This window comes from Tursiops truncatus, chromosome 4, assembly GCF_011762595.2.
Source record: "Tursiops truncatus isolate mTurTru1 chromosome 4, mTurTru1.mat.Y, whole genome shotgun sequence".
NCBI lineage: Eukaryota > Metazoa > Chordata > Mammalia > Artiodactyla > Delphinidae > Tursiops > Tursiops truncatus.
Genome location: NC_047037.1, coordinates 96,939,466 through 96,961,903, shown reverse-complemented (window position 1 = coordinate 96,961,903; position 22,438 = coordinate 96,939,466). Strand labels below are relative to the sequence as shown.

Here is a 22,438-nt window from a genome sequence, read left to right as displayed (position 1 = left end):
CACATCGATTTGACTCTAGAGGACAGATTTTAAGATGTTATTAAACCACATACAGAATAAAAATAAAATGCTTCTATTCTTCCCTGAGTCTACATGATAATGACGGTCATCCTCTACATCATAGTATATTTCAGCACAAGAGGAAATATTATTTTTCCATATATTATATTTAAAATTCAAGGACATAGAAAAATAGAGTATAACATTAAATAGGGAAAAAATAAAAATGACTCCAACACTGTTTGAAATACACACACACATATATATATACACACACACACACACATATATATACATACATATGTACATATATATAGAACACATGAGATGGAAATACAGATAAATGTCAAGCGATTATCTCTGAGTAGTGGGCTTATAGGCAACTTTGATTTTTCTTTGTCCTTCTTTGAACTCTTTATAGTGAATACACCATAATATCTCCAAGTTTGTACTAGGAAGAATGTTTCTTCATTACTTTTTAGCTGTTTTACTTAACTAATGCTGATAAAAGCAGCCACAGATATCAGTTCCCAAAACAGTATCTCAAATATGACAAAGAAATTATCAGCCTGATTGTCCATTAAGTACTGATAATACAGTCCTGGAACACGAGCACATTATTCCTAGTCTTTCCTCTTGATAAGTAATAGGCAAATGTGTCAGAAGTAAATAATGATCGAAGTGAGGGATGATCAATATTAATCTCTCTCTCTCTCTCTCTCTCTCTCTCTCACACTCTCACTCTCCCTCCCTCCCTCCCTCCCTCCTTCTCTCTCTCTCCCCCCTCTCCCCGCAGAAATACCATTAGCCAGTTTAAGGGGGGAGCAAGGTCCCCGTGGAGAGCCTGGCCCAAGAGGACCACCTGGGCCCCCTGGCTTACCAGGTCAAGGGATACCTGGAATCAAAGGAAAACCAGGGCCACAGGGATATCCAGGAATTGGAAAGCCAGGTATGCCTGGAATGCCAGGAAAGCCAGGAGCCATGGGAATGCCCGGGGCCAAAGGTGAAATTGGACCCAAAGGGGAGATCGGACCCATGGGGATCCCAGGACCGCAAGGACCTCCAGGGCCTCACGGACTTCCTGGCATTGGGAAGCCAGGTGGGCCAGGGTTACCAGGGCAACCAGGTGCCAAAGGTGAGCGAGGACCCAAAGGACTACCAGGACCTCCAGGCCTTCAGGGTCCTAAAGGAGAGAAGGGCTTCGGGATGCCAGGTCTGCCAGGCCTGAAGGGTCCTCCAGGGATGCATGGCCCTCCCGGCCCTGTCGGACTTCCAGGAGTGGGCAAACCAGGAGTGACAGGCTTCCCTGGGCCCCAGGGCCCCCTGGGAAAGCCAGGCCCTCCAGGCGAACCTGGGCCACAAGGCCCTATAGGGGTCCCGGGGTTTCAAGGACCTCCTGGGATGCCTGGAATTGGAAAACCAGGCCAGGATGGGATCCCTGGGCAGCCAGGATTTCCAGGTGGCAAAGGGGAACAAGGACTGCCAGGACTGCCAGGACCCCCAGGCCCTCCAGGGATCGGGAAACCCGGCTTCCCAGGCCCCAAAGGCGACAGGGGCATAGCGGGTCTTCCTGGGGCTCTGGGACCAAGAGGGGAGAGAGGACCAACAGGTGCCCCTGGATTGGGGGGCCCACCAGGAGAGCCAGGCCTGCCTGGAATCCCAGGTCCCATGGGCCCTCCAGGGGCTATCGGTTTCCCTGGACCCAAAGGAGAAGGTGGGGCTGTGGGACCACAGGGGCCAATAGGTCCCAAGGGTGAGCCAGGGCTTCAAGGCTTCCCAGGAAAGCCAGGTTTCCTTGGTGAAGCTGGGCCCCCCGGCATGAGGGGTTTGCCAGGTCCCATAGGGCCCAAGGGGGAAGCTGGGTATAAAGGTTTGCCAGGGCTCCCTGGTGCCCCAGGGCTGCTTGGACAGAAGGGAGAGCCAGGAATCCCAGGGGAACAGGGCTTACAGGGCCCCCCAGGTATCCCAGGGATTGCAGGCCCGAGTGGCCCCATTGGACCTCCTGGAATTCCTGGCCCCAAAGGGGAACCGGGTCTCCCAGGGCCCCCTGGGTTCCCTGGAGTAGGGAAGCCCGGAGTGGCAGGACTTCATGGCGCCCCAGGGAAGCCTGGTGCCCTTGGTCCCCAAGGCCAGCCTGGCCTTCCAGGGCCCCCAGGCCCTCCAGGACCCCCAGGACTCCCAGCTGTGATGCCCCCGACATCACCACCCCATGGAGAGTATCTACCCGATATGGGGCTGGGAATTGACGGAGTGAAACCCCCCCACGCCTATGGGGCTAAGAAAGGCAAGAACGGAGGGCCAGCCTACGAGATGCCTGCATTTACCGCTGAGCTGACTGCGCCTTTCCCACCTGTGGGGGCCCCAGTGAAGTTTGACAAACTGCTCTATAACGGCAGACAGAACTACAACCCGCAGACGGGCATCTTCACCTGTGAGGTCCCTGGGGTCTACTACTTTGCATACCACGTTCACTGCAAGGGAGGCAACGTGTGGGTTGCTCTGTTCAAGAACAACGAGCCCATGATGTACACGTATGACGAGTACAAGAAGGGCTTCCTGGACCAGGCGTCCGGGAGCGCGGTGCTGCTGCTCCGGCCCGGAGACCGGGTGTTCCTCCAGATGCCCTCTGAACAGGCTGCGGGACTGTATGCCGGGCAGTATGTCCATTCCTCTTTTTCAGGGTATTTATTGTATCCCATGTAAGAAAGAAAAAAAGAGAGAAATTTAATAGAAGAAAAGAAAAGGATGCACCAAAAAATCCAAATGGGAAACATAATTGCTTCAAAACATTTATATAGTTGGAAAGTTATATTTAAGTGAAAGTCTGAACCATCATGTACAAATAAAAACTAAGATGCATGTTTAGTGCTCTGCACAGCAGCTTGTGATTGAAAATGATGGGATAGATTTATGTATCAAGTACTGACACTTGTGTTGTACCCACTGGAATCGTATTAGCTGTTTATGTTATGTGCTTCCATGATAACCTGCTTATTCAGATCAAAGTATTTCAGTATGAAAGAGCATAGCTAATGAAAGTCACTCGCTCATACTGTTTACTTTAAAATATTTATAAATATGACTTAAAGAAATGTCAATGATAACAATTACATACCGTATTTACTTGCATAATTTCCTCTGTATTTGTGCAGATACTTTGCCATGGGATGTGGGAGAGCTCTGCAGTGCTTTTCCCCAGTGAGGCGTGGACAGAGAACCAGGGTAGAGCTTTACTCCAAGGGATGTTTCTCCCCTGTCGGAGGCTGTGTCTTTCACAACAAGAGTTCTACTCAGAATTGTGTGTCTAGTGTCCCTAGAAGAACAACTGTAGTGTATTTACTCATGCCTTCTGTGTGCCTAGCACTGGATGAGACACTTCTGTGGGGCCTAAGACAGTGCCCCGTAGGGAGCTAACAAACCAGCTGGGAGACATGAGTAGGAAGTAACTCATTTATTCCTCACGGGTTCTTTTTGCTTATTATTTTTTTTTCCTGTGATTTTTTTTTTCTTTCTTGTTGTCTCCATGTAATTTCCATTATGACCCAACTAATATAAACACTTGGAAGTCATAAGAAAAAAAGTAACCCTCTCCCCTCATAACTTTCCAGTTTTGCGGAATGTTCATTATAAATAGCAGTTATTAATTGTGTTTACATGCGTATAATAATCCCCCTCCTTTGCCTACAAACACAAATGACTACAATGAGGTTTCACCCACAAAGGGGATATCAGTACTTTTTAGTAGCTACTGAATTTCAAAGAAATTTCCCTGTGTAGTACACATACAAATCGGTGTGTCATCTGAAGTTCCAAAGTGAATTTCCTAAATCCAAGCCGTCCTTTGATCGGGGAAAGAGGGGGGAGTTTCAGAATTACATAGGAAAATAAATTGTTTTGAAAAAATAATTTCTGAAGTTTTAAATTAAAAAATAGATGTATTACTTCCTGCTGTAGGTACTAAAAATGCAGGAAGCAACCTGTGGAAGAGCACCTGGAATGTCAGAGGGCAATGACAGCCCATGCTTTTTATGTCACCCCACAAGTACAGGAGTCAATACAAATTTAAAGAGAAAAGTAAATTTTTTTCCAGGTTTTCATTTAGGTACATACTAATTGCTTTGCACATTCAAATCTGGTCTCGAAACACAGACAAAGCATTTCAAGTTGGCTATGAGTCTGCTGCTGACACTATAAGCCACTGGAGGGAATAATGTGGGGCTATGGTGGTGGAGTCTTGTATCTACTCCTCAAAGTTAAGAGTGTTGAAATGAGGGGATAGGTACAGATGGGAAGATACACAAATAAATACGGTATAAACACACATGGAATCGTGTCTATGTCAAATCTGAATCATTTTAACCATCAAGAATATTCTCCTCAGCCTAATATCTGTCTTTTCCCTATATGGTATACAAGCACCATTTCTTCTCAATTTCTTAAAAAGAGAAATGAGTTCATTACCACGTGGTTTCTTACTCACAGCTAATTATATGACAAACTTTTCCCATCAAAAACATATCCCACCCAACCTTCATTTTCAAAGCAGACAGCATTTATGTGGCCAAATATCCTTTGGGTTGGTCTTGAGGATGCTGGTTTTGGGACGATGGCTATGACAGCCACATGGATCCACTGGGCTCTGTCTGCTGAAAAGCTGCATTGAAATGGCTTGGAGGCAAGTCAGATCAGCTGATTTATAAAACTGTATTTATCTGTACATGTATGGGCTTTTTATTTCCACCAAGAGAGAAAGTAGCTCTTTAGTCAAAACCAAATTTCACTTTTCAAATACCTTCCAACTTATTTATTGGTTGTTACTCAATTGCATGTGTGTGTGCGTGTGTGTGCGCGTGCATGCGCGCATGTGTGTATTATCAGGCATATGCTTCTAACTTTTAGACAGGGGAGGAGAAAAATCTATGCCAGATACTGTATATTCTACAATGGTGCTAATCTCAGAGCTAAATGAATTACTCCATTTAATTTAAAAAGAGTTTTAAATAATTATCTATGTATCTTTGTTTCCCTTTTGAATGTTGCACATCATGTTAACACATTTAGTGTAAAAGCAGATGAAACAACCACATGTTCTAAAGTCTAGGGATAGTGCTACAATCCCTATTTAATTCAAAATTAACTAGAACTTTTCCATGTGAAATGGACCAAACTGACAATATTGTTATTTAAATACAGAGTTTTAATGCAGGATGACATCCCACAGGGGAAAAGAATGTCTGTAGTGGTGACTGTTCTCAAATATTTTACAGAATACTGGTAACTTTGAGTTTCCATGATAGATTTGAGACATGTCAATAGCAAATCATTTTTGTATTTAAATTTTTGTACTGATTTGAAAAAAAAAGTCTTATTAAATACCTTTAAAAGTATGTTTCTCATCTTGTTCATATCACTCAGCTGACACTGTTTGAACTTCGTAACTGTTTATCCCCCAACGTGTTAATTAGCTGCTGACACAGAGACCTAACATAATCCTAGCTTAACGGGACAATTCTTTCTCTTTGACATAACAACTGCAAGCATAAGCAGGCTGGGGCTCATGTGGCAGCCCCAGTCAGGGCCCCAGGTTCCTTCTATCTTGTTGCTTTTCCACCAAGAGGGCGTGGCCTGCATCTCCAGGGTCCAGGAGAACTAACCACCACAGGCACATTCCAGTCAGTGGGAAGGAAGAAAAATCAGGAAGGGGAGAGCATGCTTCCTTCTTAAAGAACTCAACCTAGTGGTTGCTTAGATCACCCTCCCACATACCATGCTCTGAATTTAGTCACACTGGCACAACCAGCTGCAAGGGAGTGTGGGAAATGGAATATTTACTGCAGGCAAGCACATGTCCAGCTAAAAATCAGAGGTTCTATTAATACAGAAGAAAGGAGAACAGATATTAGGGAACAATTAGCTGCTGCATCTGTCACATCCAACCTAAAAGGATAAACTGCCACAAATCTCTTTTCTCCCACAAAAAAACTAATCTTCATGTACTCAATTCTGTTACAGTTTGCCACACCAGAGCCAAAATTTTTGAGGGGAGATAGTGATGAGTGGAGCTTCAGAGCAGAAACAGACCTGTTTCAAGAACCTAAAGGTCTTAATAAGCATCACTGATAAGGAAAGAATTCTTTTGTGATGACTTATCAAGTTCAGAATGATCACAGCTTATCATGTCTAGACTATCATAAAGTGATTACTCAAATCATTCAACAAGCAACTATGTAGCACCAGTCTGTGGCTGGTTAACTCACTTGTTTAAACGCATCAATCTGGAAATTCAAGGCCATAGCTTCCATTCCCACATAGCCCAACTAGTTCTATTTCATTCCACAGCCAAAGGCTCTTCCATAACATGGACCAGTCATCTCATGTGCACACAGTGTTGGTCACAAAAGTAAATGGAAGGATAGATACAAGTGACAGAGGCAAGGAGGAATAAATGGTTGGAATTTAGAATGCCGGACAAGCAGGGCAAATCCATCATTACAATAGGTCTATAGTATCCCTTTACATTAAAACAAAACAAAAAGTAGCCCCTACTTTGCACCTGATATTACTAGGCAATGTGAGGGGCACATAAGCAATAGAAAACATGACCATTCTTTTAAAAAGTATCTTTTGTTTAGAGGACATCAAGATGTTTGTTAAACAAGTTGACTTCCAGGTGATATACAAACAAGGGTGGTATGAAGGCAACTGGATGCATAGGTGCTAGCAAAGTTCAGAAAGAGAAAGGCCATTCCATGCTGCTCCCCTCCTGGGAATGCCTTCTCTGACCTATCTGCTCGATAATCCCTCCTCACCCCTCAGGACACAGCACAAGCATCACCTCTCCTTCCCTACTGCTCAGATTTAGTCACTACCCTGCCTTGTACAATCTTCTGTCCCTTTACTTTTCCTGCTTTATAACTGAACTGTTTGTCTGTCTCCCCTATTGATAGAGTGTAAGCCTCTTGAGAGCAGGCACCTGTTTCATCTTTGCATCCACAGCTCATCACAGAGTGCTGGTCCAGCTCCAGGGTGGAGGGAAGAATGAATCTCACAGGGTTGCTGTGGGAGCTAGTGCTAAACTCGATGTGAGGTGTGACTGAATCCAGCTCTGGGATTCCAAGATTATACAGAAGATTATATGTCCCAAGATTATTTAGAAGTCTACTGTGGGATAAAAGCTAATCTCAGGTAGTTTTTTGGAGAATACGACTTTTAAAGAAATCATCTTTAATTTGACAGAATTTGGATGAATGGAGCATAGGGCAGTGTGTGTGTGTGTGTGTGTGTGTGTGTGTGTGTGTGTGTGTGTAAGAGAGAGAGAGAGAGTCAGAAGGGGCGGCGGGGGTGGAGTGGGGTGGGCAGAGATAAGGGAAATGACCTGACTGGTTCAGAAGAACTACTCAAAAACTAGTAAAGGAAACATTTAATAACCAAAGAAGGATCAAGTGATGTAGGGCTTTACATATAGGGAAGATACATTTATATTTTATCTAATATGCAATAAGAAGACATTGTAGGTCCTTAAGCAGGAAAATGGTATGAACATAAGTATTTTAGAAAAGTTACTTTGATGATTCTATGGAGAATGTATGATACAAGTAGCAAAACCAATGAGGAGATCAGAACAGCTTTAATCCAGGAATGGGGTGATGGGTTGATGGTTCAGGGAGCCTAACCAAGTCTAAAGAGTGAGAGTCACATGTCAGGTCAGGTGTTAGGGTTTAAGGACTGCATAACAATGGAGCTATCTCAAGGGCTAGGAAACGGAATGAAGAACTGAAAACTGAAGAGACAGTTGAAAGACAGAACTGACCCTGGAGACAATCCCAGGATGGCCTTATGAGGGAGAAGGAAGCTTGACTTGAAGGTGGTTTCCTCACTGATACGCTTGGAAAACAGGGACGGTGCCACTGATAGAAATAGGCAGTCCTCCAGTGGAGCCTGCTCCAGGCGGGGAAAGAAGAGACGCTTGGTTTACACATTGACTTGTGGGATCTGCCTGTGCACCAGATGCGCATTTGCTAGGCAGATGAGGGTAAAGCCATGAGCCTGGAGAGAGACCTGGTGGCCTATTGTAATAAGAAGGAGAGGAAAGGCACTCAAAATCAGTGGCACCATTTGCAGACAAAAATGATTAGAGTGCTTTAAAATCTCCTCCCTTACTTGCTCCAGGAATTTATTTAACAGATCCTTTCATCACAGATATAGCAAAGGGAAATGGCATACCAATCCACATGGAATTACAGTGAACTCCAAATACGCAGAGCCAATAAAAAGTGTAAATCAATCATGTTTTCCTATATTTCAGAAAAGTTTTTCTCCTTAATGGTCCTTGTGACTCTAAAATGAAAATATCATGCTCATTCCATATCATGAAAAAGAAAAATATCTACGGAGTAGCCTTAGGGTTATCTTTCTTCTAGCAAAGAGTTACACAGAATTTCTGATGCTTTCATTTTCAAAACCAATATTTGTATCAGGATCAACTTTATGCTCAAATATGTTATTCTTTATGATGTCAAATAGATGTTAATGATTTTTATTATTAGAAAAAATATTTTTTGCTAATTCCTGGAGATAAGTGCATTGGACTTTCAATTTAAAAAGTGGGGCACATCATCCCATTTTAACAAATTATTCAGAAGTTTCTCATGTGTGTTACTGAAACACAGAACCATCTAACTGAATTTTCCTTTGAGGCATCCAGAACCTTTCTAGAGGTTTTTTTCCTTTGCTATCTTAATGCAAGTAAAAATAGATTTTTATTAGATTCAAAAACACTTCTAAATTAAAGTTTATGATTCCTGTGGAGACCTACAATTCACATGCTTTGTTAAAACCACCAAGACCTAAAAATTAATTTTATAATGAGCATGGCCAAGTCAGTTCTCATCTAACAAGTGAGTGGCTGGCAGCAACATTCACATCTGCTCTTCATTTGTGGGTGACAGACACAATGGGGAAAGCATGGAATGCTTCCCAGATTCCAACTGCCTACTAGTAAGAGCTGCCTTTCCTCACCAAGGCCAATGCTGTCCTTGTCATTTGTTCTGCCAAACCAGAGTCATCAATATAGAACATGTTAGGAGAGGGCTCTGAGGCCAGGCTCAGAGAACCAATCTCAGCTCCTCTATTTAACAGCTGTGATATCTTGAATCAATTATTTAACGTCTCTAAACTTCAGCTTTTGCACCTGTAAAACAGTAGGTGATAATAGTAACTATCTTCTACATTTGGGAGGGTGTTATGGAGGGGCAACAACCGCTACTATTTACTGAGTGACAACAATGTACCAAAATGCTTTAACTGTTTTTATGTATTAACTTAGTTACTCCTTATCATGACTCTTATTATTAGCTCCATATTACAGCTGAGGCAAAGTAACTTGTCCAAGATCTAATGACAATGCCAAGATTTTAACCCACACATCTGGCTCCATAGTCCATGCTCTGAGCTATTACACCATACTGCCTAAAGGCAGGAGATAAAAGTTCTCGGCTGCCTGAGGAGCAAACAACTGTCAGTGAAGGTTTAGAATAGTAGCTTGCCTCAAAAGAGAGAGAGATGACCTCAGTTATTTCTTAGTTACTGTCCTTACCAGAGACAAGGAAACAGCCAGCTATCAAAAGACTACATACTGACATGTCATGGTGACATCCTTACCCCTTAGGAGATATGAAGGCAGTTGGCTTTAAAAACTGAAGGTACCACCTCACACCTATTAGGATGGCTACTATGAAACAACACAGAACAGTACAATACAAAACATAACAAGTGTTGGTGAGGATATGGAGAAATTGGAACCCTTGTGCACTGCTGGTGGGAAAGTAAAATTGGGCAGCAGCTATGGAAAACAGTATGGAGGCTCCTCGAAAACTGAAAAATAAAATTACTGTGTGACCCAACATTTCCAGTTCTGAGTATATACCCAAAAGAACTGAAAGCAGGGATGCAAACAGTTATTTGTACATTCCTGTTCATAGCAACATTATTCACGATATCTAAAAGGTGGAAGCAACCCAAATGTCCTTTGATGGATGAATAGATAAACAAAATGTGGTATATACATACAATGGAATACTATTCAGCCTTCAAAAAAGAAGGAAATTATGCTACATGCTACAACATGGATGATCCTGGAGGGCATTATGCTAAGAGAAATAAGCCAATAACAAAAGGACAAATATTGTATGATTCCACTTATATGAGACACCTAGAGAAGTCAAATTCATAGGAGACAGAAAACAGAAGGGTGATTTCCAGGTGCTGGGCGCAGGGGGAGGAAGGGATGAGGAATTATTGCTCAATGGGTATAGGGTTTGATTTGCAAGATGAAAAGAGTTCTGGACATGGATGGTGGTGATGGTTGCAAAGTAATGCGAATGTACTTAATGCCACTGAACTGTACACTTACAAATGGTTAAGATGGTAAACTTTATGTTTTGTGTATTTTACTGTAATTTATAAAAATAATCTAAAAAATAAAAAAACTAGAGGGAAAATATCTGTTAACAGGACCAACCCATGATGTAGGATGTAACTGAAAATGACCTCCGGCAGCCACCCTTACCTCCACGTTCACCAGTGCTCACCAAATGGGTAAGGAGTCTAAGCCGTACCACAGCAGTGGTCCAGAAACTGCAAGTCCCAGCCTCTCCCAGGGAAGTTCTGCAGACCACCGTGGGGCTGCCACCTACTGCACCTCCTCTACTTCAGTGGATATGACCTTCTAGGGAGCTTAAGACCCAGCTGCTTGAGGCAGACAGTCCACCTTCACCTAGTGACTCCAAAGGACAAACTAGAATGAGTTTCCTTTCTTCTTCAAGGCTAAACATGCAATCACCATATCAATTTTCTGGTTCCAAAGGTGAAGTTAAAGATCAGGTGTTTTTTCTTCTAAATGATCTTTAGAGCTCGTACGTATTCAAGATTTGAACTTTTTTTAAAGTAAGTTTTACTTTAGCCACCTGACCTCACCAGGCCCTGTGGGAAGAAAGATGGAAAATTCACTGCAACTCTAGGCAGGGTACCCCGCGGCCCATAGGAGACAGGAAGTAAGCATGGCTTCTAAAACTTGCAGGTTCCCAAAGAACAAGTTCTCCCTCTTGTGGCCAGAGGAGAAACAACAGCTTCACAAGCAGGTTTTTTTCTTACATGAGAAAAGTGGGTCAGGAATTCACTTCTGAGGATACAGCGTGGATGGTTTGTCTCTGCTCCACGACGTCTAGGGCTACAACTGGAGGGGAATCAACACCTGGGGCCTGTAATCATCTGGAAGCATCTTCATTTATGGGTCTGCCTGTTGATGCTGGCTGTCAGCAGGGATCTCAGCTGAGCTGTGGGCCAGTATACCTACATATGTCCTTTTCACGTGGTTCCTCTGTGTGGCCTACCTTGGGCTTTCTCATTGTATCACACCTGGATTCCAAGTGAGCATCCCAAGGGAGCAAGGTGGAAATGCATAGAATTTTTAAGATTGTGCCCCAGAGGTCACAGAATATCCTTCCTACCATATTCTTTCAGCGGAGGTGACAAATGCTTGCCCAGATTCACAGAGAGGGAAGCAGACCCCACCACACAACAGAAGGAGTGTCAAGGTCACATTGTAAGAAGAGTATGTGGGATGGGAGACATTTGTGGCCATCTCTGAAAAACACAACCTGCGATATGTCTACCTGGATATTCAGGGTCTCATCCATAGTGCATACTCACTAGCGGACCTGGACATGGGACACGAAGATCCACACACTTTTGCTCACTCCCTAGTTCCCTGCAAATGCTTCTTCCCAGATCTCTTTGCTATTGAACTCTAAATATTATATCTTCCAGGCCCTTGACCCACTCAAGCACACAATTCACTATTGCTCAAGACTCTGTATTTATCCTTAGCTCAGACTATTTCTCTCTCCATTCGAAGGAGATAATTAAATGTACATCTTGAAGCTCTGCCCACTAGAAGGATTCTCCTCACACTGTCCTCTAGGGCCCCCCCCTGAGTGGGACTGTAGTGCAGTAGCAGTCCATTTTCAGCTCTACTAACATATCAAGCCTGAACCAGTCATGAATACTTCCTCTAACATCATCAGCTGGTCACAGGGAACACCTCATGAAGCCATAGGTGTGAGTGAGGAATACAAGACACAGAGATCTTTACCTCCTGTTCATGTAAATTACTTATGACTTCTGGACCTGCTTAGATGTGATCCCATATATATCATTTCTATTTTTCAGTGGGTTGCTGCTGTGGGCACCCAACCTTACAAAACCCAGGTCTAAAAGGGCAGCTCTGATAATATAATCATTTGATGCTCCATTGTCAAATGCTCAGTTTCTGCTAGAACTTAGTATCATGCCAGTAGCTGCTTTTTGAATGGTTCGGCTACTGAAGGTATGGCCTTACTCTAAAACCCTAGGAATTTCTGAAGGTCATGGTGAACAATAATAAGCAACGAAAAGACTTGGGTCAAAGGAAATTTGTGAATTATTCTCAAAGTACAATTTCTGGCCTGACACTTTTCAAGAAGCAATCTCATCACCACACCCTTTGCCCTGGGTTTATTAAACAGCCATTTCAAAAAGCAAAATAAATAAATAAACAAAACCCTGTGAGTTTGTGCTGTGATTCCCCTTTCAGGTCCTGCCAGACTCCACAGAGCATCATCAACCCTCACCTAGCACCTTGGAATCTACCACGTCATTATGAACTAAGGGGAAGAGCAGCTTGTGTCACAGCCTGGACCCACTGCCAAGGCTTCTCTTCTTTTGACCCTACTCAAAACTGGCAGCCTTTTGACTCAACTGATAAGTGACTTAGAGCAGTATTTCTAAGTGTGGCATAGGCTAGCTGTAAAATCTAAACAGGTGCACCAAATACTGTTCTCTATTTCTTGCATAGGTAGTAGGTGGTAGGAGATGAAAGATGCAATAACTTTTCCTTTCCCTTGAAGGGGATACCAGGCATGCCTCATATATCCAGACTTCTAAAAACATGATCAATGTTGCAGGGCCCTGAATATTTATGATTTATCTCTCACACTTTGGCATGTATGTATTTTCCTAGGGCATCCACAGTACTGGCCATTTCCTGCTCCCCAGATCCAATTAATACTATATCACCAATAAAATGGTTTAAAGTGATGTTTTGAGGAAGAGTTCAAATAATCATAGTCCTTATGAACAATATTATGACAAATATCAGGACAGTTAACCAGCCTTGAGAGTGTTCATAGGAAAATATTCACAACTTTGAGTGAATATGAACTCAATTTTTCCCAAGTGAAGGCAAACTGCTTTTGATATTTTTTCCTGATAGGAATCAAATACAACACATTTGCCAAAGCAAGTGCTAGAGGCTGTGTTGATTGGTTCAACCAAAGATATAACACCTGGTACTATGCTTAAAGATACCATGTGATTAAATTTACAGCAGTCCACCATCATTTGCCATGGTCCATCTGGCTTTGGAGGACCATACTAGTAAACCAAACCCCTTGCAGCCTTTAAGTCTTTTAGGTTGGCATTAATCTCTGCAACTTCACTAGAATGAGATAGTGCTTCTAATTTACTATCTTTGAAAGGACTGGGGAAAGGGAAGGCACTTTCAGGGGCTTCCACATGACCCTTCCTACCTTAACGGTTCTTACTTTATTGGTCAGAGGATCAATGTGATGGTCCTACCAGCTGCTAAGTACATCCATCTCAATTACGCACTCAGCAACTGGAGATATGACCATAAGTTGATGAACCCATTGAAGCCACCATGAAACAGATTTAGGCCAGGACTCTGTCACCTGGCCCCTGTATGCCCCACTCTAACGGGGGTTATGGTGGCAGTTTGGATTCCCTGTGTCAATGTAGTTACCCTGTATCCAACAGCCCTTGAAAGAGCTAGGTATTTCCCATTTCTACAGTGGACAATTACTCTGAAAAATGGCCATAGTTTCCTTTGGAAAAGGTATGAGTACATATTGTATATACTGGTTGTGTTGCAGAGAACTTCCTCAGGGGGATCCAGATTCCCTTTAATCGATGGATTCTTGAGTTTGAGAATTGGCTCATATCTGGAAACATGTCCAAAGATCATGCTTTTCCATTTTGGCAGTTAAAAATCTGCCTTCTGCTTACCAGCTCTTGATTTTGTTGTTGTTGCTATATAAGTCAATCAATACCCTCATTAGCTTTCTATCTTGCCCCTAGGAACTCATGGTCTGTGGAACACCACAGACCCCCTACATTTCAAGGATCCCTGACCACTGATTAAATTCACGTTGCTTCTGATGGTTCAGTGCTGCCAACCGCTTTCACTATTCTGGAATTCTATCATATTCACGGACACTCGGGCATCTCCTACTGTCACCTCTGGCCTACACAGGACAGTCACCACTGAGTCTCTCAACTAAGTCAGTGCCACACACTACTGCAATCTTATGGTGAAAGAACTGTCCTCTGGGCCCTCCCAGGGAAGAGAGTCAGCTGGTAGGTTCTCTGGTCTCACATAATAAATCCATTCTAAAGTCCACCGCTGAGTCTCCCGACCCTTTCCTTAATAATCTGCCAAGGCAGTCCCTATGTTTCCATCTCATTTACTATAGGTTACCATTGTGTCTAAGTTTTAAGATGCCATCCCCACAGGATGTTAGGACTTCACAGGACATTAAATCACTGGCCACTGGGGAGTGTCTCCATATCAATATCCTCTCTCCTACCCAGCTTCACACACTGCTGGTCCAATACTCTCAAGATCCATTACCTTAAGAAATTCGTGGTTCCTGCTGAATATATCATATATATATATACACACACACACATACACACAGATACAGATATATGTGTATATATACATATATATATATATATATATATATATATACCTATAGTCTTTCTTGTAAATAAATAATTTTCTCCTATAATAGGGGCTGTACTTTCCACTCTGTCTATGCTGAGAACTAACTCTAGTTATTGGTGAAGAAGCAATGAGAGGAGGTGAGGGCTCAAATATCATTTTGTGAGGCAACTGACTACAGTGAGGCCTTGAATGGTCTCCAGGTAATAAGAGGCTATTTTCCTCCAGCAAGGGAGAAAGGGCCAGTTCTGTCAGCCCAGAAGGCTCAAGAATCTGGAAGTTCAGGAACCTCAAGGACATCTACCCAAATGTCTCCATCTCAGTCTCAGTCTCTCCTTCCCTTTGAGGACTTGACTTGACCATAGGTAACATATCGGTCTGTGCAGTCAATCTCTTTGTAGCTCTGCTACCCTTTTGATCAAATTTTGACCTGAATTTATAGCACAGTATGGTCTCTGGTTGCAGAAGGGCTTCTTTTAAGCACTGCTAGGAAGGACTTCTGGTTTTCTCAGCATATTTGGAATTGATAATAACCAGCCAACTCCACAATCTTTAAAATTACAATTGCCCCATATCTTTCAAGTGTTAAAGCTATTGCACAAGCCAGCATTTCCCCTTCCACCTGTACGTCATTCTAATCTACCACAGGTGAGTGACTGTGTTTTAGTTATTGTGATGTTACAGTACACCAGAAGTTTTTACCATTCTTCTTAACACTACCAATTATGTCCTTGTTACCATCTGGTCAGTGAGTAAACTGATTTCCAAGTTTTATCTTGAGGGTCTGCTTTCTAGGGTATTTCCCTTACCAACTCTTAATTTAGGTTGCTTCTAAAGCAGACCTTGAGACTAGGACTTGGGTGCAGGTATATTATTTGGGAGGTGATCTCAGGAAGCACAAGTGAGAGACTGGGGAAAGGAGACATGAAAAACAGAAAAGGCAATAAAGTGTCCATCTGGGGACCCTTTAAAAAACTGTGTGAAACATATTTCAGAATTGTGCCACCAAAGGACAGAGAATCTGGAGCATTATCTACTAACACCTGTTCCCTTTTGGTTGAGGGTTGCCCTTGGGAGCATTAACTGCATTGATTCTTGGGCTGAGCAAGCTCCCAAGAATCAATGCAGTTAATGCTCCCAAGGGAGCATTAACGGGCGCCAAGCTCCCGTCTGCCAGAGAAGCAGACGGTAGGGGTGCTCAGGGAGGGAAGTTGTCAGCATGATGGAAATAGTCTACCACAGCTACAAAGAAGCTCAGATATGGGCCAAGGGAAAATGGAGCAGGGCATCAATAGTATTGCTTCAAAGTCATAATGGAAGAAGACGACAGTATGATTAAAAGGGCATTGTCTCTGCCCCCTGGCTCCTGACGCAGAACTCCTAAATTCCTTGGAATTTCCTGAGTGGTAGGAGTCTTTTTTTCTAATAAGGTGTCACTTGGTGGGCTTCTGGACAGGGGCTGGTCACCAGAAACACCAAGCCATGATTAAAAGCTTGGAACTTTCAGCTCACTCCCCATCCTCCAAGAAGGGCAGAGGGGCTGGAAACAGATAATGATGAATCATGCCTATATATTGAAGCCTCCATAAAAATTCCAAAAGTATAGGGTTCAGAGAGCTTCCAGGCTGGTGAACAGATCCATATGCCAGGAATGCCACACTCCAACTCCACGGAAACAGAAGTTCCTGTGATTGGGACCCTTCTGTACCTTACTCTATGCATCTCTTCATCTTGCTGTTCATCTGTATTCTTTATATAATAAACTGGTAAATATAAGTATTTCTCTGAGTTCTATAAACTATTCTAGTAAACGACTGAACCCAAGAAGGGAGTCCATGAGAACCTCTGATTTATAGCTGGTAGGTCAGAAGCATAGGTGACAACTGGGGACTTGTGACCGGCATCTGAGGTGGTTGGAATCCAGGGCCAATAGGAAGACTGATCCTGGGATAAGATCAGGACAGTGGGAAAGTGAACTCACATGGGAAAGTAGTAAGACTGTCTGGCAGCTTTGAATGTCATTTGAGATAAAGGGTCATTATTTGGAATTCTTAATGAGTTCTTAATGAACAGCACTTAACTTTAATGAAAATTTCTCTTTTGTGTAAGTGGATCTTTTCTTATATTTTAAATTATACAAATAACGTGTTATTTGATACCACAAAAATATATGTAACATACCTATAAGTTATAAAGCATAATACTTAAATGCACATCCACTCTATCTGAATTAGAACTTTGCCAATAATTTACATTTACCTTTGTTCTTCCTAATCTCATCTCTCTGACCACTCCCCTCCCCCACCAATCCATATCCTTTTTTTTTTTTTTTTTTGCCTCACCACACTGTGAGGCTTGTGAGACTCTAGTTCCCCGACCAGGGTTGAACCTGGGCCCTCCGCAGTGAGAGCATGGAGACCTAATCACTGGACCACCAGGGAATTCCCCCATCCTGAATTTCGTGCTTACTAGTCTCTTACCTTAAAATCACATATGAATTTTTTTGCCTGAATTTTTTTTAGTTTTCTTTGTATCTGAACTTTACAAAATGGTATCTGAGACTTGGCTTTTTTATTTTTTATTTTTTGCTTGGCTTTTTAAAATTAACCATTATATTTCCAAAGTATATCCATGTTATTATGTATGTTCATTCATTTACTCTGCTTAATTGTGCGGTTATATTGTAATTTAGTTATCCATTTTCCTATATAAAACATTTGGGTTGTTTCCAAATTTTTGCTATTATTAACAGTGCTGCTGTGAATATTCTTTTATCATTTCCTGGTACACATACGCAACAGTTTCCCAAATGTATATAGTTAGGAGTGGAAATTGCTGGATCATAAGGTGTGTATGTTGACCTTTTCAAGATTTTGCCGTATTGCTTTTCTAAGTGGTTATACCAATTTACACTCACAGCAATAACGTTTAAGAGTTCCTACTGACACACATTCTCCAGAATTTGGTACGGCCAGACTTCTTAATTTTGTCAATTTACTGAATGAAAAACAGTATCTCATTGTAGTCTTTTTTGTATTTCTCGGATTAATAATGAGACAGAACATCTTTTCATATGCTTATTGGTCATGGCACTTCCTCCTCCTCATTGGTATTTCTTATCTAACTTTTCAGTCAACCACCATAATTTCTGCCATCTACATTTCCTCATGAAAGACACATTACTTTCTATGATCACAGATTATTTTACATTTGGCATATTTATATAGCTAATATCTTCCCTTTTAGAGCGTTTAGGACATACTGATAAAGTCTTATCAGTAATGCATTTATAAGCCACCTATTAGTTGGGTGGGTTTTGGATAATTTTCACATTTGGCTAATCTTATCCTCATCAGATTAAGAGTCCCGGTTGTTTCTGAGAATGTATCCTCATCATTAGTTTAGACCTTCATCCTTACAAGTTGTAGCTCCTCTACTTGAGTTGGTGAAATCTGGAAGGCGGGATCGTATCCTACTCATCTTTAAACCAGTATTCCAATTACAGTGACAGGCACATCACGTGTATTTAATGCATTTTCGTATGATTTTCACCTCATGACTCTCCTGAAAAGTATCGTCCACACACTTAGTTTACAGCTGGCCCCAGCCCTAGGCGCCCAGCGGGTTTTCCCTGCCCACCTCTGCCACTTGAGGGAGTGAGACAAGCACCGTAGGTCGCTTACCTATACTTGGGCAGCAACGGGCTCCCTTCTTCTTCCCTTGTTTCACAAAACCAGGTGGGGGGGGGGGGCGCAGTCGAAGAGAGTGCGGGGAAGTCGACTATAAACTCTCCGTACTTCTCGGGTCTGTCCGTTGGCAAGCACTTCTGGACCAGTCAACAGTTACTTTCCTCATATCGTATAAAAAGAGCAGTACCCTCATCTACAAGAAAGGTCCAAAATTCATGGTCATGACTTGTGCACGATTTTTTATAGAGCAAACTGTAAAAACACACCGACGCCCAAACACTAACACACAGACGAAAACACACCCACGTGCTATGGTCTTCTCCCGCGACTCAAGGCCTTTGAAACTGAACAGAGGAAAACTGTCTTAGCATTTGGTCTCCCACTTTCGACAATATCTATTCGGCAAAAATAAAACCTAAACAAAATGTTTTAAAGGTCGCACTTAAAAAAATGATGTACTCTTTCTGCTTACGTGTCTTCCCTTCTTTCGGCTTTTGTGGGGGTTTACTTTAAGTCTCCAGACTGATCCTGCCCATCCGCACTGATGTAGAAACTGCGAACAGTTAGACGCAGCTGCCGGGGAGGCGAGGCGGAGGTTATGACGTCATCGCCGCGGGGCGGAGGCGACAGTGTCTGAGGAGAGGCTGAGCGTGCTGCGACGCCGGCATCCCTCCTCAGAAGCAGCGCGAGTCACGGTCAGCGCCCGCTCCTCCCTGGTGGTCGGGCCACGTCGAGTCCCGCGTGGAGATGGCAGACGATCTTGGAGACGAGTGGTGGAAGACCCAGCCGGCAGGAGCAGCCAGCAGCCCAGGTACCGACTCTGCCCGCGCTCCTGCGGGTCCTCCCCCACCCCACAGCCTTCCGTGCGCCTCAGCCCGGGCCGGCGCTGCCTCTGGCGGTCGCCGCTCTCTGCCTCGCGGTAGTGCACACCGCCGTGTGGTGCACGCGAGCGTCGCGGAGCAAGTGAAGCAAGAGATATACTAACACGTGAAACAGACAAGTGTGACAGTAACTCATACCTGCCCTCTAGTCAGGAAGGACCCTTTTCCAAGCTGTATTTTGTTTGTCTTTATTTCTTAACAGATAAGACAGTTTTCGCGGAGACAGGGAGTTTGGGCTTAGCGGTTAAGGGTTAACTCCTGGGTTAGGTTCAGACTGCTTCTGTTCAAATCGCGACTCCAGCCTTTTAATACTGTTTAGCCTCCTTTTCCTCATCTGTAAAAGAAGCGTAATAATGCCAATTTCATAAGGTTGTCGTGAAGATAATACAAATGATGCACTTTAGCACAGTGCTTGGTACATAATATGTGAGCAGTAAATAAAAGCTTTAGTTTTTCTTGCTATCGTTAGCGGCAGCAGCATCATATCATCATCATATCGTTTGGACTTTTAGAGCCTGAAGGAGACTTGGAGATCCGCTTGGATTCACCCAATTGACAGATGAGGAACATGAAACCTAAAGATATCAAATAACATGACAAGTTCACATAGCTAGTTGGTGTCAGAAACGAGAGTGGAATTCAGTTAACACAGTTCAGACAATGTTTATTATGCTACGTGTACCTACTGCCAATGCAGTGAATATTTTATCCTTGAGTAGATAGTGTTAAATAACTCCTCACCACAGGCTGGCCTTGAACTTTTCAAGTCTCATGGCTTAATATACAATTGTTTTTTTAAATCATTCTTCAGAGTCTGCCTCTCTTCTTTACTAGATTCTAAGATTTTTTTATGGTAAAACCAAAGCCTGATTCATGTCTGTAGAGTCCACAGGACCCTGCACATGATTGACAGTTGATACATATTTGCTGCAATCATTAATATTGAAATGTGAGTTGAGAAATAGCCATTGAAAACAACGAACATTGTTTCAATGCTGTACTACAGCATTGTTTCCAGAAGGGCAGGCTTCAGATACAAACAGAGCAGATGGCATTTTTCAAAAGGTTGCCAGTATAATACTTCATTGATTAAACTTCTGACTCTTTTGAGGCTTTGTTTTTAGCAAATGTATGCTTGTGCTTGAAGGCACAAATACCTTTTTTTGCAGGCTGTGGTATTTCACGTTTCCTTTAATAGCCCCTGCCCCCCATAACTGAGGTGTTAAAAACTATATTTTATGGTATGATTCAAGGATAAACGCCAATTAAGAAACAGTCAGAATTTTTTGGAGTGGTGAAGGGGATCTTAATTCTTGGTTCTAGTCCTGTTTCTTGCCCTCACCAGCTATGTGTCTCTCAAGTTAGTCACCCTTTGGAAACAAAGAAATTAACATGTATTGAGTATCTACTGTGTGCCAGATGTTTTCATAAATATGAATTCATTGAATCTTCATAACATTCTTAAAGGGTAAGCGTTTTAATTTAATCTTCATAACATGCCTAAAAGGTAAGCATTACCTTCATATTTAAATGAGAAGCAGAAAAGTTAATTGTTCTTAGGAACACACAGCAAGGGAGAGATCTGGGAAGAGGTTAGTCAAGAGTACCTGACTTTCAAAGTCACACTTTTCCCACTATTACTGTGTGGCTTCTCTGGTCCTCAGTGTCATAGTCTGTGAAGTGAGGGATCCTTAGAGATCATCTTTTTAAGGGTTTTACCAACCAAGAGTTTTAAACGTTGAATCTAGTTAGAATTATAAAGTGCTACAGCCTCTTTCAGCTAAGTTGCCAGGATTCCCATCAAGATATGTTGGAGTCCCTAGGATCACCCCACTTCTTAGGTTCCTTCTAGCTGTAAGATTGAGGTTTGAAAATTGCTAACATTAAATTTATCAATGGCCTTTGCTTTGTTAACTGCTTTGAAGATAGGTGAGTGTATAAGCTTCCTTGAGATCTGCTTGATTATTTACCAGTGATTTGTTTAAATAATCTGAATAATGTTTCTAATTCAGAAGAAATCACAGCTGCACCAATTCAGGTTTTCTGATCCTACCTATGTTAATAGAGAAAGATCAGCCTAAAATATGTGAATTATATATTGTTTTGAAAGTCAGAGGAGAAATAGTGCCTTAAGTCAGAGAAAGGAAAGATAGTTGTAGTAATGCCATTACTCCTGTCGTGTGTTACGCTACTTGCCTATAAAAGTAAACATCTTTCCTTATTACCTGTTTCCAGTTAGTGCTTATGGTGGCGAGGTGATGGAGCATTTAGTCATTTATTCGGCAGTCTATATCTATCTACAACAAAGGCTTAACATCTGTGGTTATGAATTCTTGTGCACGTTTTCTAAGAGTAAACTGTACAAACACACAGATGCCCAAACACCGACACACACTGTGTATGATATTTATCCAGCTCTCTATCTATTGTCAAGGAATTGAACTATGTTTTTGCGGTTTTCATGACGTCTTAGATGAGGTATGTAACTCAGAGACCCTTACTAAAGCTCTCGATCTACATATGACCCTTTTTGCATATATCTTATGGCTTTTCAAAACCTGTCGTTTTTCTACAGGCATTCCTTATTTTATTGCACTTCACTTTATTGTGTTTCACAGATACTGCATTTTTTTTTAAACAAGTAAAGGTTTGTCGTGACTCTGCATTGGTTAGCATTTTTTAGCAATAAATTATTTTTTAAGTAAGGTATATACTCTTTTTATATGTAATGCTATTGCACAATTAATAGACTACAGTATAGTAAAACATAACTTTTATATGCACTGGGAAACCAAAAAATTCATGACTTGCTTTATTGTGATACTCACTTTATTGTGTCTGGAACCGAACCTAAGTATCTCCGAGGTATGCCTGTATTAGAATCCTGCATTGTACTGGAGTCCAACATGGTACCTGGCACTTAGTTGGTGTTTGGTAGATATTAACTGAATTAGTGAATGCATTTTACAGGACTTTTGGTGATAGTATACACAGGTAGATATATAATTTCTCATCCAGTCTAGACATTT

General features: G+C 42.3%; 2 protein-coding genes and 1 long non-coding RNA gene across 10 annotated transcripts in view; 2 read left to right on the top strand and 1 right to left on the bottom strand.

Annotated features, from left to right (window-relative positions):
• Positions 1-5,387, top strand: part of COL8A1 (collagen type VIII alpha 1 chain) — a 162,921-nt gene extending 157,534 nt beyond the window's left edge. For all 3 annotated transcript variants that reach the window (XM_019923309.3, XM_073804339.1, XM_073804340.1), the window contains one exon: positions 797-5,387. In XM_019923309.3, the coding sequence (XP_019778868.1) occupies positions 797-2,703 (1,907 nt within the window). In that variant the 3' untranslated portion in view covers positions 2,704-5,387. The remainder of the gene's footprint in view (positions 1-796) is intronic.
• LOC109547946 (uncharacterized) overlaps positions 1-18,893 on the bottom strand; it is a 60,164-nt gene extending 41,271 nt beyond the window's left edge. The window contains exon 1 of one of the 2 annotated variants that reach the window (XR_004526430.2): positions 18,523-18,893. This is a non-coding gene — a long non-coding RNA (uncharacterized lncRNA). The remainder of the gene's footprint in view (positions 1-18,522) is intronic. The other variant, XR_002173955.3, reaches the window with a different exon arrangement.
• A 257-nt stretch (positions 18,894-19,150) lies between these two features.
• CMSS1 (cms1 ribosomal small subunit homolog) overlaps positions 19,151-22,438 on the top strand; it is a 383,373-nt gene continuing 380,085 nt past the window's right edge. For 2 of the 5 annotated variants that reach the window (XM_073804344.1, XM_019922743.3), the window contains exon 1: positions 19,195-19,339. Coding sequence is in view for 3 of the 5 variants with exons in the window: in XM_073804346.1 (XP_073660447.1) it covers positions 19,276-19,339 (64 nt within the window). In the remaining 2 variants the exon portion in view is untranslated. Of the gene's footprint in view, positions 19,340-22,438 lie in introns of all 5 variants that reach the window. The other 3 variants (XM_073804346.1, XM_033855903.2, XM_019922741.3) reach the window with 3 other exon arrangements.